This window comes from Ambystoma mexicanum, chromosome 1p (genome assembly GCF_040938575.1).
Source record: "Ambystoma mexicanum isolate Mex_15411 chromosome 1p, UKY_AmexF1_1, whole genome shotgun sequence".
NCBI lineage: Eukaryota > Metazoa > Chordata > Amphibia > Caudata > Ambystomatidae > Ambystoma > Ambystoma mexicanum.
The window spans coordinates 1,111,742,261-1,111,758,129 of record NC_090921.1 but is presented as its reverse complement, the minus strand read 5'-3'; the positions used below and the strand labels follow the sequence as shown (position 1 = coordinate 1,111,758,129).

The 15,869-nt window shown below is 46.4% G+C and overlaps 1 protein-coding gene across 1 annotated transcript in view; it reads left to right on the top strand.

Moving 5' to 3' along the window:
• The window catches only part of LOC138448938 (zinc finger protein 282-like), a 110,399-nt gene that overhangs the window by 57,762 nt on the left and 36,768 nt on the right, over positions 1–15,869 (top strand). The window contains exons 3-4 of the mRNA XM_069604731.1: positions 10,406–10,516; positions 12,247–12,348. Coding sequence (XP_069460832.1) covers positions 10,406–10,516; positions 12,247–12,348 — 213 coding nt within the window. The remainder of the gene's footprint in view (positions 1–10,405; positions 10,517–12,246; positions 12,349–15,869) is intronic.

The following is a 15,869-nucleotide window of genomic DNA, read 5'->3' as shown; positions in this document are numbered from 1 at the left end:
GAGCTGCTACCAGGGAATCGTGACCCCAATGCAGTGCATTGGTACGTGTGTCCTCTGTCGGTAGGTACAGGAGGCCGTTCATAAACGGGAGACCATCTCTGATATCGAGACGCAGTTCATGTACCTCATGAGAATTACGTGATACCCAATCTAGATCTCCTTCTTCAATGAGGGCTGAACTGAACAACCACAGACAACGTGTTCTGCCAGTAGAGGTGGTTTGGTGTTGTTTAAACTGTCCACCCCGGAGTGCATACAGGAGAGGGTTAAATAACAGATTCAGAGAAATAACAGAGAGGGTGTCTGCTTTGTCATCTCCTTAGCGGGTCTGTAGGAGATGCGGAAATCGAATTGGGCAAAAAACCGAATACCAACGGGCCTGGCGAGCCGTAAGGCACTTCATAGTTTTGATGGCCTGTAGGTTACAATGATCGGAATACACAACCACTGGGTGTTTTGCTCCAAGAAGATGGTGTCACCATGTGAGGAATGCGTCTTTGATAGCCAACAACTCTTTCTTGGTCACCGTATAGTTTTTTTCATATGGAGCTAGCTTGCATGAGAAAAACGCCACTGGATGTTCCACCCCGGTGTCCTTGCAAACCTGGGAAAAGATTGCACCAATGGCCTGATTAGACGCATCCGCTTCTACGATGTACGATAGTTCAGGATCCGGGTGTTGCAAGACCGGAGCCGTGGTAAACGCCTCTTTAAGTAGATCGAACGCCTCCTGGGCCTCCGATGTCCAGCGAAATGGATTTTTGGGACTGGTTAGTGTAGTGAGCGGTGCCACCACTCTTGAGAAGGAATGGATGAAACGTCTATAAAAGTTTGCAAATCCCAGAAAAGATTGCAGGGACTTGATAGAGACGGGGACTGGCCAGTCCAGGATGGTTTTTACCTTGGATTGGCTCATTCCAACTCCATGGCTGGTGATGTCATACCCCAAAAACTCTACATCCTGAGAGTGAAAGACGCATTTTTCTGGCTTGACAAAGAGATGGTTTTCTCTTAACCTTTGAAGTACCTTGGATACATGCTGTATGTGTTCCTCTAAGGATGCCGAGTATATCAATATGTCCTTCAGGTATATGACCACAAATTGATCCATGTAATCACTAAAGATATCGTTCATAAAACACTTAAAGGTTGCGGGTGCATTGCACAGACTGAAGGGCATGACGAGGTACTCTTCAAGGCGGTCTTCCACTCGTCACCTGCCCTGATCCGTACAAGATTATACGCACCCCTCAGGTCCAGTTTAGAGAAAACGACCGAAGAGCCCAACTGATCCAACAGGACGTTAATCAAAGGTAGAGGGTACTGGTTTTTAACCGTTATGGCATTGAGAGCCCTGTAGTCAATGCAGGGTCTCAAGTACCCTTCTTTTTTAGGGACGAAAAACAAAGGAGATGCAGCCGGGGACTGAGAAGGACGAATAAAGCCTGACTGGAGTGCCTTATTGATGTATTCCTTCAAGTCTGCATCTTCCCGTTTGGTAAGAGAGTAGACTCGACCGGTTGGTGTCTTGGCCCCGGGAATCAATTCGATAGGACAATCGTATTGACGATGTGGAGGCAATGTTTCAGCCTTGCCTTTGTCAAACACATCGGAGAACTGTTGGTATTCCTGAGGTATTGGTGACTTAGGGTGACGTCAGTGCACTTATTCTCGACAACCCTTCAAGGAACGCCAGGACAGGGGTGTCATGAATCCAAAAAGCAGTTCTCATTGCAATGATCTGAAGGATACTGGATATGACCAGTGACCCAATCAATCACAGGGTTATGTAATTTAAGCCAAGATAGACCCAAAATCAATGGATACTGAGGTGCTGCGATTACGTCAAAAACCATTTCTTCAGTGTGACCGTCAGGTAAGGATACTGTGATAGGCAACGTTTCTTCCGTAACCAGACCAGAAGAAGGTGCAGAACCATCGACTGTCTTGACTGACTCGGGTACTGCTTTAGTGGTCATAGGTATAATTGACTGTCTGGCAAAAGTGATATCCATGTAGCTATTAGTTGCACCAGAGTCTATCATAGCCTGGGTCTGGACGGTGGTGTCGTTAAAACACAAGGACACCGTTACTGCAATGGAAGAATTTAAAGACAAAGCAGAGTCCGTTTTGGTACTCGGCAAAGGGACCCCCACTATTGCCGAGCTCTGGCGTTTCCCGGCTTTTTTGCCGTTTTTTTTGGGACAAGAATCAAGTAGATGATCCACAGAGCCACAGTACATGCATAGGTTATTCTTGCGACGGTTTTCTCGCTCAGCGGCGGATAAACGACCCTGAATAGCCCCTATTTGCATGGGTTCAGGTCCGTTAGAGGCGGTCTGAGTAACTCCAGGTAGGTTTGGCGCGGACAGGAAGGGTTTCTTTTCGCCCTTTCTGGCAGATCTCTGAGCATCGATCTGGAGAACTAGATCGAGCATCTCCATGTATCCTGATGGCACGACAGGTACTGTGTACAAGGCGTCTTTCAATTCCTCGGACAGCCCTTTATAGAAGACCGCAGTCTTCTTATCTTCTGGCCACTGTGTTTCAGCTGTCAATTGATTGAAACGTGCGAGATAGGCCACTAGTGGTTGGCTACCCTGTTGTAGATTCAACAGTTCTAAATCGGTTGCCTGAGTGGCATACCTCATGTCAAAGACCTTACTCATTGCTGACAGCAATTCGTCGCAGTCACATAACAATGGGCTATTGGTCTCCAGCAAAGGGTTCGCCCAGGCTGCTGCCCTGCCCCCCAAATGCGACAATACAAAAGCTGCTTTGGTTGTCAAGTCCGGAAATGAACTGGGTCTGCACAGGAAGTGGAGACGACACTGAAGAACAAAAGTGCGGTAGGTCTTGGGGTCTCCCGTAAACCTTTCGGGTGGAGCCAGGGGGAATTGTGTTGGCATTAGCACCTGAACGGATTCCCTTTGAGGTGCAGACAGACCTGAACCAATTGGTTCTGGAGTAACCCTTTCTTGTGAGGAGGCCCGTATGGCGTCTTGCATTACGTCCATATGATGGCGCATGGCATCCTGTGCTGTGATCATTTCCTGTCTGAAATCCGCCACCAATTGGGTGAGGACAGTCAGGGGATCGGAAACCTCCATCATGGCTTCTGATTCTGTTATAACCAGGTTTGTGATAATGAAACACAACAGATGCAGAAGGAATGTCTAAGGTTCACTTAAAGGATACAGACTGGTAGTTGCAAAGGATACACTCAATGTCTTCTCCCATCTACGGTTGTCAGAGGTAGAACGTAGTGTCTCAAGAGAAACCTTCTAACTAATGTCACTCTATGACTAGTAAAACCCACAGTCAAAGAGAGCTATTAGTGAGAAGGGCAGGAGTGGACCAAGATTCACCAGGCTGTCGAGAGAGTGGATAAATTAGAAGCATATTGGTACAAAAGGACAATAAGAACCTATGTTAAATACACTAACCTGGATGTACAGCCACAGGTAAGTCCGAACAATGTCCGATGAATCCAAGGAAAAACAACAACAAGGAAAGGGTAGTGAGGAATCTAACCCGGGTGGAACGAGGGCCGCACTAGAGTCGGGTTGGTGCACACAGGTAAGCGTCCAAAGTTCTGTGCACTTTGTAGTAGGAGGAAAAGAAAACCTTGATCCAGGAAGACAAACCCTTTACAATAGTTGAAGGTCCAGATCAGGAGTGAGTACAGAGACTGTCAGACGAAACTCTCCTGCAAGTAGGATGGGATTTAGCAGAGGAAGTATATCCACAATGGAAATAAATGTCTATGGAGAATGACAAAGAGTAATGAGGTTAATAGTATTGCCGAACTGGATGGATATGGAGTGGAACTCTGCCGGGTGTTGATTGCAGTACGTGGAAATTGCTATGTCACGTAGGAATTTGGCGGGGTTCCGTCTTGGAACGAAGCAACAGGTTGAGGAGCTTCACGTAGGAACGCGACTGGGCTCCGTATTGGAACTAGATTAAGTTAGTAGAATGCTGCGTAAGAACGCGGAAGAAAGGAGTAGCTCTGAGACGAGCTGGGAAGTTGCCTGAAACTGCGTAGGAACGCGGGGAAAGGCAACCGCTTCTTGCAATGAAAAGAAGAGCGTCTGCGAAGAACAGCAGAATCAAGCACCGGAACGCAGATACCAAAAACGATCAGAAGCGCAGCTGTAAGGCATCAGCCTAGTTAAATAATGTCAGCTGACTTGCACCTGACCAACGCAATGACGCGTAAGTTGGTCATGTGACGCAAGTTCTCTCAGTAGCGTCTCCCGGCCAATTTCCATTGAGTATAGAACGGCCTGGCCGTTGTGAAGGATGAGGATGCCGGAAAATAGGAGCGTTTGGGGTAAGTAACGGATCCTGGGGTGGCAGGCATGACGACATCTCCAGGCCAGGCATTCTTCTTCTCCTATGCCTTCTAATAAGTTATTTCCTGACTGCACTTGTTCTATTCTTGCCCGTCTTTCATCTGCCATTTGTGCATATCCCTCAACCTCCTTCTTGGTGTTTCTTCCAACCTCCTTCTGGATATGCTATTTCCCCTTCATTTTAGTGTTCTTCCCTACTTCTTCTCCGATCCTCTTCCTACTTGCTCTTGGATATTCCTGTCAACCTCCTGTGCAATGTCTTCCTTTCTATGTCTCCTGCGTCTTGAAATCATATTATTTCATACACTTGGTTGTTCCACCAACTACCTGTGTGTTCTTCTCTCCATTAGCTATCATTCCTCCTCAGGCTACCTCTTTCCACCATCTTTCCACCTCCTTTCTCTGTTCTGCAGACTTCTCTGAAGTTCCTCGTGCCAATCCTCCTCCTAAGACGGTCTCCTCCTTCCTCTCTGTCCCTTGCACCTGCCACCTCGCTTCTCAGTCATTCCTCCTACTCTTCTTTTTCCGTCCTGTTCTCCTCATTCCTTCCCTCTCCTCTTTCCTACTTCCTTCCTCCTCTGCCTTCTTTGACAGTCTTTTGTACTCCTGAAAAGTATATGGTCCCGGGTTGACCATAAGGTTCCCAGGCCAGGGGGGCTTCTTAAGCACCCATTTTTGCCTACATCGGTTCTAAGGGGTGGGGTGGTGACAGCTAATATTCAGTTTTAGCTTCACCGTGGGTGCAAGTCGATTTGCCACATTAAGAGCTCAATGTACCTCTCTGGTACCCATTGGAGTACTAATGATATGATATGATATGGTATTTATAACGCGCCCATACACAAGTGTTTCAAGGCACGACGAGGCAAGGGAGGGGGAACAAAGGGAAGACAGAGACAACAATCCTACTAGATCAGGTGGCATTGAGATCGCGCAAGTGCAGGGGAGGGGGGAAGAGGAAAAAGTGTGAGGGGAAGAGGATGGGGCAGTGCGGAACCTAGATTAACAGTAAAAGTAAATAAAAAACAATAAATACAATAAATAAGAAGTGCAGCCCGGTGATGGCAAGTGCCGGGGTAAGTGCAGATGTCAGTGTCAGGTGCTGGTAGGGAGCTATAAGGATACAGAGAACAGCTCCTGAGTGCAGGGGGCAGTGCATGTGTGCAACTGGCAGGGCGGGGACCTGGGCCCGAGAACAGAGGGAAGGCAGGTGACCAGTACATGTTCAGTTTCAGCCAGGAGATCGGCAGGGGAGAGGAGGAGAGAAAGCAGAAGCAAAGAGGAAGGTCTTGAGGTGCTTCCGGAACTGGAGCTGGTTCTCCTCAAGTATCAGTGAGGCCGGGAAGCTGTTCCAGAGGGAGGCCCCAGCCAAGGAACGAGATCTACCACCAACTCGTTGCTTGGAAAAACGACTGACACCGAGGGAGTTGGAGGCAGATGAGTGAAGGGCTCGAGATGGAAGATATTTAGGAAGAAAGAGTTGACGATATCGAGGCCCCAGGCCCCAGAAGGCAGTACAGAGATTTCAGTCCTGGAGAGATATGATCCCTGGGCTTAAGGCCAAGGACAAGACTTGCAGTTTTGTTTTGGATGAGTTACAGAGGGTGGAGTGTAGATGCAGGCAGATTTAGAAAGAGGCTGTTGCAGTAGTCCAGCCTGGAGAGAACCAGAGCTCTGACGACGGTGAGCTTCTGGGGGAAGAGAGGAAAGGAAGAATACCTCTGAGGAGGTGCAGCTGATAGTGTGACTTTTTGGAGATGTCAGAGATGTGAGGAGAGAAGGAGAGTGTGGAGTCGACGATGACCCCGAGGTTTTTAGCCTCACAGGTGGGAGCAGTAGGGGGGGACCAAGAGAGGCCGGCCAGAGAGTGACAGGAAAGGAGGGAGCAGGTGTGGAAATGAGGAGAATCTCAGTCTTACTGGCATTAAGGCAGAGATCATTGGCGGCACACCACTTCTGGATAGCAGACAGACACTCTGAGATGAGAGAGGGAGAAGAGGTGGCTGAAGGGAGCCTGAAAATGAGTTGAGTGTCATCCACATAGCACTGAACGTTGGGGCAGAGAGCAGCAATGCAGTGGGCAAGAAGTGCCAGGTATTGGTTGACCAGCCAGGGAGAGAGGTTAGACCCCTGGGGGACACCACAGGTAGAGATAGAGATAGAGTAGAGGAAGGACCTGAGTTGGACCTGGGAGGGTCAATCGGAAAAGGAAAGAAGTCAGCCACTCCAGGGCCTGATCGGTGATACCCAGGTTATCATAGACACAGTTCAGCAGGATGGCATGGTTGACTGTGTCAAAGGCAGAAATGAGATCAAGTAAGATGAGAACACAGGGGGTGTTGGAATCGAGGTTGGAGAGCAGGTCTTCACGGATGTTCAGGAGAGCAGTTTCCGTGCTTCTGGCAGCTTTGAATGCCTATTTTTTAAAGTCCTACTCTAGGCCTCTTTGTATTAGGGGCTTCCTTTGTTCATGGAAACCAGGAGGCAGGCTTCCCACCATGGCCTGTCAAGTAAGGCAACCACAAATTGAGGACTTGTTATACGTTTACAGTATTAAACTCACTGGAGCATTTCTTAAAGGGACAGCAGATTTAGATGTATTGAGCAAGTGACAGTTCCCCTACCATGGACCTGTGTTGAGGTGGGGGGGTCGGAGGGATCTCCCATGCACCTTCCTCTGGAACCAGTATCACGCCACAGGTTATTGCTCCCAGCCCCTGTAACCCCCCCTTCCATTATCTATAGGCAAAGGCAGGGGACTTCATACTGCACCTTTATAGTAACAGAGGAAAATAGCCAAAAGCCATTGACAAAGTCCACATTCCAGTCTGGCATTGAAATGTCCTTACAGAATCGTAAAGGTGCTATGGTATAGGTCACACCTAGATGCAACAAAACATTTAGAATCCCTAAATAGGTCCTCCACGTAAATATTACAGCCAATGCCAAGGATAGTTATGGGTAGAATAAAAACCTCTATCCACGATTTTAATAGGTTCCCCAACATACCAATCCAGGGATGTCGACAAGTAAGTGGAAAGTATGTTGCTCAATCAGCTTCTTCCAGAGGGCATCACAGGAACACTAACATCGACACCCAGTGATCGTGCTCTGATCCAAAAGCCATGTCTTTTAGAAACACAGACCTTTGAAAGGGATTAAGCTGCCAATGAAATCCTTATCCCCAAATACATTTATATATGCACAATTCCAAGATAAACCCACATCAAATCCTGCCAGGGACCCAGACAGATTTTTGATAATGGCTGCTGAGCCTGCTTCCGTGCTGTCATTACAGGGCTCGCAAATTCTGCTAGCCAACTCGCATTGGTGAGAAGATTTTACAAAGGGGGAGCACCATTTGCATGGTACTCGACCTTGCTCGCGAGTATGGGGATGTCTGAAACTTTTATTAGACATTTACTGCATACAAACCTTGTTTGCAGTACATTGCAAATAAAGGTTTCACCTTGTATGGCTGGCCTGTGCAGCATTGCACCAAATATGCAGTGTCCTTATTGTGACATGCACCATTTTACAGAACGTACCGTTAAATATTTTGTCACCATGGGGCTAGTGCATTTCTCCTAGGTCGAGTATGTAAAAGTAAGCACTCTCCCTGCAGGTCTAGTGGGATTTAGAAGAATTTGCAAAGCCTGCATTAGGTGTACATCCTTACTCTTGTTGGCTGCCATTCAATTGCGTGACACCTGGGAATGTTAAATCAAGCCTCTTCCTTGCCAATCGCGCATGCACATATCCATACCCTTAATACCCTCCAGTGGTGATCGAAGCCTATATTGTAGGAGGCTCCTGCTACTACCTATGCTCATGGCTGTGTCTATGCCAGCCAAGTGCCGCTCCATACATTCCTCACACTACTGATAGAAGCGGCAGAACACTCCTTGCATATTGTCTGGTGTTAGCCCCCATGTTAGTCGCTACATTCCTACTCTTCTACGCTTCTCCCTTACCTGATGAGTACTTAACTTGCTCCCCGTACAGCGCTACATGCTAGGGTGGCAGGAATTCCCACTGAGACAGGAGTCCAGGTGGACTGGTCGAGGCATCCATGTCTTGAGACTGAGCTGGGGCAGCAGCGAAACAGTCTATCCTATGAAATCTTGGCATTGACCATGTAACAACATGCTCTGGTATAAAGAATAGTTTAGGAGGAAGTTTGGCAGGGGACAGTACCAGGTCAGGAAAACTCGAAAGGAAATGTTTTAAATGTTGCAAACCTTGATGGATTGGGAGTATAAAAGACACCCCAGCCACGATCAAAGGGTTTTCTGTTAATCTGTCATGAGGAAGAGGCCCAAGGAACAGAAAGTCAGAAGGGGGTGCAGGCATCATCCTGCCTTTGATGGAAACGAGAGAATCAGACGGACTTGATTCTCCCCTTTTTGTCCACTGTTTTAGATGAAGTCTGGAACTGAGAGTTAGTTTCACAGATTTGTGAGATGTTTATCAGCCTGTGTCTGGAGGTCTATCCGACCCAAGTGTGCATTATTCATAATTGGAATGTGCCCCAAACATTGCAGTAGCAATCGCGAGCGTGGTTACGATAAGCCACACACAGGATGCAGAATGTGGAGCCAAATATGTTCGGTTTGCTCCCTGAAAAAATGTGAGTTTGTTCCTTAGCGCCACAATCAAAGGGTTTCACCTTAGACATTCTTCTGAAATACGTCAGGTTCAATAGAATGGTTAATTTGAGAGATACATTCTTAGTAATTTGGGAGCATGCAAATCCTGTTCACATTCTCACATTCCACAAGGATTGGGGAAAATTCTTTATGCCTGGAGACCTCTTTAATCTAATACTCCATAGAGGATGGCAAACCGGAAGACATCTGGGCACTTCGCCTACCACTAAGCCAGTGCATGCTTCGCAGAAACAGATTGCCTTTAAATCTTCACACCATTTAGCCTTACCACAGTAAACATGCATTAACAGAAATGTATCCCGCTGCCCAATGGAAGCTGAAATATGATGCAAATCCTGTCCCAAGACACCACTAATTCCAACATCGCACTTGCCTGGGCCGCACGCCTTCCTACTCAAGTCTCATGCCTCTGTGGAAGATCTGGTTTAGCCCCATATTCCCTGAAATCCTCCACACTGAATGTTCAGTCTGACCCTAACACACTGGATCCTCAATCGTACCTTTTGGAAAGAATGCGGATCGTTCAACAGGACAAATTCTAGAAGAGGGGGAAAACATATTTTTGACCTCCAAACAAAGACCAGTAGAATCATTGTTACTGTGAAGGATCACATTCCGACAAACATTGGGGTAATCATGGCAAAGAGTGAAAACACATGAGACAAGGGACCCACCACCCTTGAAAGACAGCATCCACTGGCCTAGTATCAGACACCCAAAGTCAGCTGAAAAAGTCTTTACCTGCCTATTCCAACTCATTGCCATTCGATCCACCCAAAAGAGATTCCATCCTGTTGGGTATCCCTACATATTATCCCCACCAGATATATCGCCATACATATGGTTGTTTGTCTCGCCATAGGCGTGTCCCCCGCACATTTAAAAATAATGTGGGGTCTACGGGGTTGTATCGCGATATTTTTGCGGGCATATTAACACATGAAACCTCCTGTTGATCTTGAGAAACACATCACCACTGTGAAGTGTAACCAGTCAATCCCATTTCTGATCGGCTACGAATGCCAGTCGACTACAGTGTTTCTCAAAGTCCATTTGAATTACAAAGCCTGTCGGCCTACTTGTTCTCATTCTTAGCAAGTCCTCACTCTGGAAGAGGAGACCTCCGCACACAGAAACTACATTAGCTCAGCCCCCTGTACAGCAAACTACACCAGACATATTGTTGCTGTATATGTTGGTTGTCTTTTTCTATTACTGTTGTTTTTATCAGACACATTTGCTATGTTTATGTTGTTGCCTGACCACATAGGATTCAGTGGATTTCATTTCTGCCATCCATATTTTGTTACACTGTCTATGCCTGTCACTGAGCTGGAGATAAATTATTAATTTTAGTGTGTTTGCATTTCATAACAGGTCCTCTTATTGCTAGCACTGTGCTTTCATTAAGAGGTAAAGAAAAGGAAGGGCTGTGCCGTGTGGATAACCAGGACACCAAAAGAAGACACAGTATTAATCATTCTCCAAGTAAGTGAGAAGTGGTTTGGATGTGACCTGTCACATTATCGTCCACACAATCATCAAACACTCGTACAGATGTGCATGGCTCTATAAACTCCTCTCAAAGGCACACTCTGTATAGACCTACACCAGCTTCTTTGTGACATAACATACAGGGCATTAAGGGGGTTAGGTTTCTGCAAGTGCGGTACTGCAAGTTTCCATTCTGCTTTCAATTGTGTTTTAGTAGGGCAGAGGGCAATATCCCGATTTTTAGTCAGCCATCGATGTGGATATTGGGGAAGATGGACACGTTCCTACAAACTACCGTTTCCCTCTAAAGTAAGATTGCACAATACTGGGAGGGGTTCCTGTAGGTTTTCTTCACCTTACTATTCAAGGGGGGTAAATAGTGGGATGGTAGGAGTCCATGTTCATCCAAGGCTTTTTGGAGAGCCCAGTTGAGTCTGGGATCAGCCTATCAATATACTACATGCCCCATATATTCATTTCTGCTGCTGACTCTCCTGTTGGTGCTGCCTGATGGTCATTGAAACGTCATGATTTATATTTATTCCCGCGTTCCAAATAAAAAGTAATCGATAGACAGTTCTTCTTCTTTATGGATTTTCTTTCCCCCAATAAATCCTGCATCCCAACTTCCCTGATCGTATGACTAACGGATTCAATTCACTTACCTTTTGTTTCGTGCCTCCCAGGTTTATGATGTATTTTGAATTCCAGTTTCCTAAAAGTTTAACTAAAGTTCTAGGTCCCCATGAGCCCTGCCTTGCTGGAATGTGGTTGCATCTTGGATCCAGATGTTTGCTTCTTGATACGCTTCTAGGTTTTCTACTTTTTTCTTAGGTTTTTCTTGCACTTAAACAAGTACATTTGGCTCACATTACCTTAGTGGGGTATTTTGTAGCCTAGCAGTCCCACTTTTGCTTGTGCATCCACTGTTGATCAAGTTGTGTTGGCTTCTGTTGATATTTAAAAGACAGGTACATTTTGCCGCATATATATGAGGGTGGAGACCCCCGCAATCCCCTTTAACATTAATTATACCCCTATACCCACCCCACATATATATGCAGCAACATTTGCCAACAATGTGCGACCAATTCTCCAACGACCAAATTGGATGCACAATAATCAACCAATTCCACATTGCAATGCTGAGCTCCGAAATCAAAGCTTTTTAAGCAAGAGGTAAAAAGAGGGAGACTATTAGTGAGTGGAAAAAAGGAAATTAAGCAACACAGAGAGAAAAGTCGGGCAAGCAATGGGGGATGGGGTATGCCAAGCACAAATGTAAGAAAGAGGAGAGACCCAGAACGGAGGAAGAGAGCAAGGGGCCAAGCAAGGATCTAGACAGAGGGCAAACAGTTAAAGGTAAGAAAAACACAATGCCAAGCCAGGGTGGAGGGGGAGGAAGCCAGCACAGTGGAAACGCCAAAACAGGGAAAAGAAAGAGGAAGCCAAGTAACATAGAGGGAAGCATACGCGAAACAAAGGGAGACACACATGTGAGAGAAATAGAGGGTGATACACCAGACAGTGTGATATAAGGAGAAGATGAACTAAAGAGCCAGAAAACAGCGAGCCTCTTCCTTTTCACTGGGTGGGACGACTGCAAGCTCTCAAAATGCACAATCGAGTAATTCTGAAGGGAATGATTCAAATATTAAACCAAAAGCAATTATGAACTAGTTCATGCTGGTGTGTTAAGTTGCTTGCTGTCTTTATTGGAACAGGCACCCTGGCCCATCCTGATATGTTATTCAGAGAAGAAGAGCAATACCTGACTCACCCTCTGGATGCTGGAGGAAGAGAAATCAATGATTGTTTTAATACAGGTGAGGAAACACAAATTGTTTTTATATGGGTGAGGAAACCCAAATGCTTTAACCATGCTATTCTGATTAAAAAATGCACTACGGAGATTGTAGTGCAAACTAAGATGTGTCACAAAACCTAGTTGAATTAAACACACAAACGATCTATCTTAACATCTTTTTATTGTGTCATCTTGCAGAGGGAAAGCCAGCAAATTCCCTCTGGGCTTAGAATGGGCATATACAAGGCGCATTCATGTTCAGGGTGGTTCTTTAACATAATGTCTAGCTCAGGGAAATACAAAAGTGTTCAAAAGCAAAGTTCTTTAGTTCTGGTTTAGTTCGGGTGCCGATCTATATTGGGCACTTAATGCAATAGACGAAATTTGACTCGGGTCATAGGGTGCCCCAATGTATTCCAAATGAATTGACTCGCACAAGTATTCTTGCAGCTTCTTGGGTGCCCTCCTCGTCAGTCACAATCTTTCAACAATGTCCTCAATATCTGGTGCCTGCAAGTTTTGTAGGCGAGTTTGAAGTGGTCTATTGGTTGGTTCAGAATTCAGCCACGGACATCAATTCACCAAAATGCACTGGGCAGCAATAAATATATCACATACCAGGTGACATTACGGGCATCACATGACCTTTGACTCTGATATCACAGGACGTGATGCCATATGCCCTTTTGCCCAAGTGACATTGCAAAAGTAAAAAAAAAACTCCAATAAGTGTATGATTAATAAAATAATAAATGATGCTCAAGTAGACAAAAGGCCATTTCTCGTTTTTAATCATATATGAACTGCGGCGCTGTCTCAATAAGTAATGGGTGCAGTAATGATATGTCAGGATGCTCCTTGGCAGAACTATCACTGGCCAGATGCACTCTTTTCCTTTTCCAGTAGTACGTCATACGGCCAATCGCCCCCATTTTATATCTGTGAGAGTCTCATATGCCAGGTACAGCCTTACTATGCTAAATACTGACTCATGTGCAAGGCCCTGCTATTAAATGCGAAGTGCAACATCATCTACCCTATAGTGACCTCTCACACCAGGTTGAGCCTCGTGTACCATGCATAGTCATCATATGCAAGGTACAATCTTACAAACCCATGCTGTGATCATTGCCAAGTACAAACTTAATCACAGGAGTACTAGCACCTTATCCCAGGTAAAGCCCGAAATGTTAGATACGTGATTCAGCTTATTTTTCTTTTACAGTTTGAACTTAAATGAATCCCTTTCGGTGTTCTCAATTTGAGAAGTTATGGAAAATTAGGAATTGTCAGGTAAAGGGATTTGCCCGGGATCACACATGTTGGTCAAGTAGAGAAGACGGACATGTGCCTATTTCACTCTCTCCAATTTACTCTATTTGACTCAGTAGACCACATCTCCTACATCCCATCTTTAATTTTACATGAACATACTAACATTTTATATTGTGTTCTTTTATTGAGTAGACATAGTTATTTGTGTTTAATAAAACGCATACGTGAGGCACCAAACCAAGTTTTAAATAAATCTGAATTTTAAAAAAGAAATAAATCTCTATTGAATTTGACAACATATTGAACCAAACCCCAACTGTACCCAACACCCCCCACCCACAATCCCCCCACTCCCCACCCCAGAGGCGACCCAAGGTGCTGTCCTTGGCCCATTCCCGTCATGGGCCGGTTGTCGAAGTTCATTGGCGATCCAAATGTTTTAAGCGTTGGGGGAACCACACTACCCGATAGTCATCCTTGAGGAAAGCCAATGTTTCTCCTCAGTCCTTTGTAAAGTTGTGCACTTCGTTGTTTATCACATATGTAGCCCACTCGAGGGCTATTATTTCCCATATTTTCCAAAGCCAGTCCCTATCATGGACACCTCGGGGCTTTTCCACCTGTGCGCTATTGTCATGGCAGCGAGCGTTAGTACAACCCTCTCCTTTTCCCGTGATCGGGTTGCCCCCCCCTTGCCGGGCCCCCACCTATTCCCAGAAGGGTCTGTTCCAGTGGTACAGTACTCCCTGGTCTGTATGCCTGTTCCTGGGCCCTACACACCTCCCTCCAGAATGGCTTGATTTTCGGGCACTTCCACCAAATGTGTTCTGCCGTGCCCTCCATCCCGCAGCCCCCTGAGGTTCCCGGATAAATCTTGTGAAGACGAGCTTGTGTGTAGTGCCAACCGACCAGGATGTTATACCATGTTTCTTGCAGCTGAGATGCTCTTGCCAGTTTAGGGATCTTCCTCCACAAACTCTCCCATTCCTCCCTGCTTATTTCCCTCCCCAGGACCTGCTCCCACCTTTGCATGTACTGCCATTGTTGCCCAACATTAGCGTTGTCCAGTATCCTATATAAATTGAAAATTAACCCCTTGGTCCCATCATTGGTTAGGAGGAATTTCTCAAACTGTGTTGGATCCCTGGTCGCTGCACACTTGACTCCGGGATTCAGTGCCCAATGCCATATTTGCGCATATCTGAGCCTCTCCCCTTCCTGAACTGCAAATTCCCTTTTACCGTCCTTGAATGAGAGTATTCCCTCCCCTCAGAACATGTCACACAGTTTACTACACCCTCCGTCCTGCCATTGTTTAAATGCCCCTTTTTCTAGCCCACGGGTGAAGCCCCCGTTGTTGAATATGGGCGTGAAAGGAGACGGGAAGGTCGTTATCCCCTTGGTCCCTGCCAGTCTATCCCAGTTATCCGCCACCAATTTGGCGATTGTGCTTTCATATAGATGCTTTGGCCTATGTTGTTTTGGCAACCACAAGACCTCCGCCAGCCCACGATGTGCCACTGCTCTGTCTATCTTCACCCATTGTTTGTCTTGCATGCTCCCCCCTTCCCAAAGCCATTCCCTGATCACTCTTAACTGCGCTGCCTCATAGTACTGTTGGAAGTTCGGTAGCACCAGCCCTCCCTTCCGTCTAGGCGCCATCAGAAGTTGTCTACTGATCCTCGCTCTTTTTCCTCCCCATAAAAACCTGCTAGTTAGGCCCTTTAGTTCCTTAAAGAAGCTTGTCGGCACCGCCTGGGGGATTGCCTGAAAGAGATACATGATCGTGGGAGCGTGACCATTTTGACTGCGGCTAGCCGTCCCAGCCATGAGACGCAGAGATTCCTCCAGCCATGAAAGTCCCTCTTGAAATCCCTCAGTAATGGGGGGTAGTTAGCTGAGTACCAGCCCGCTAGGGTCGCTGTAATTCTTACTCCCAGGTACCTGATTCCCCCCGGGCTCCATACAAAAGGAGTGGCTGCCTTCAGTGTTTCACAATCCTCTGCGTTTAGGGTTAAGTTTAGGATTTCAGATTTGGCAATATTGATTTTCAGGCCTCAGAACTCTGCTAGTAAGGTTCGGCTTGCGTGAATCGAATCCACTGGTGTTGTCAGGGCCAGCAGCATGTCGTCGGCATATGCAGCGACTTTTTGGTGTTCCCCCCGAATGGAATGCCCCATATCCTGCGCGCTTCTCTTATAGTCTATAAGAGCGGCACCAGGTAGATTGCGTAAAGCATCGGGGACAGTGGGCATCCTTGTTTTG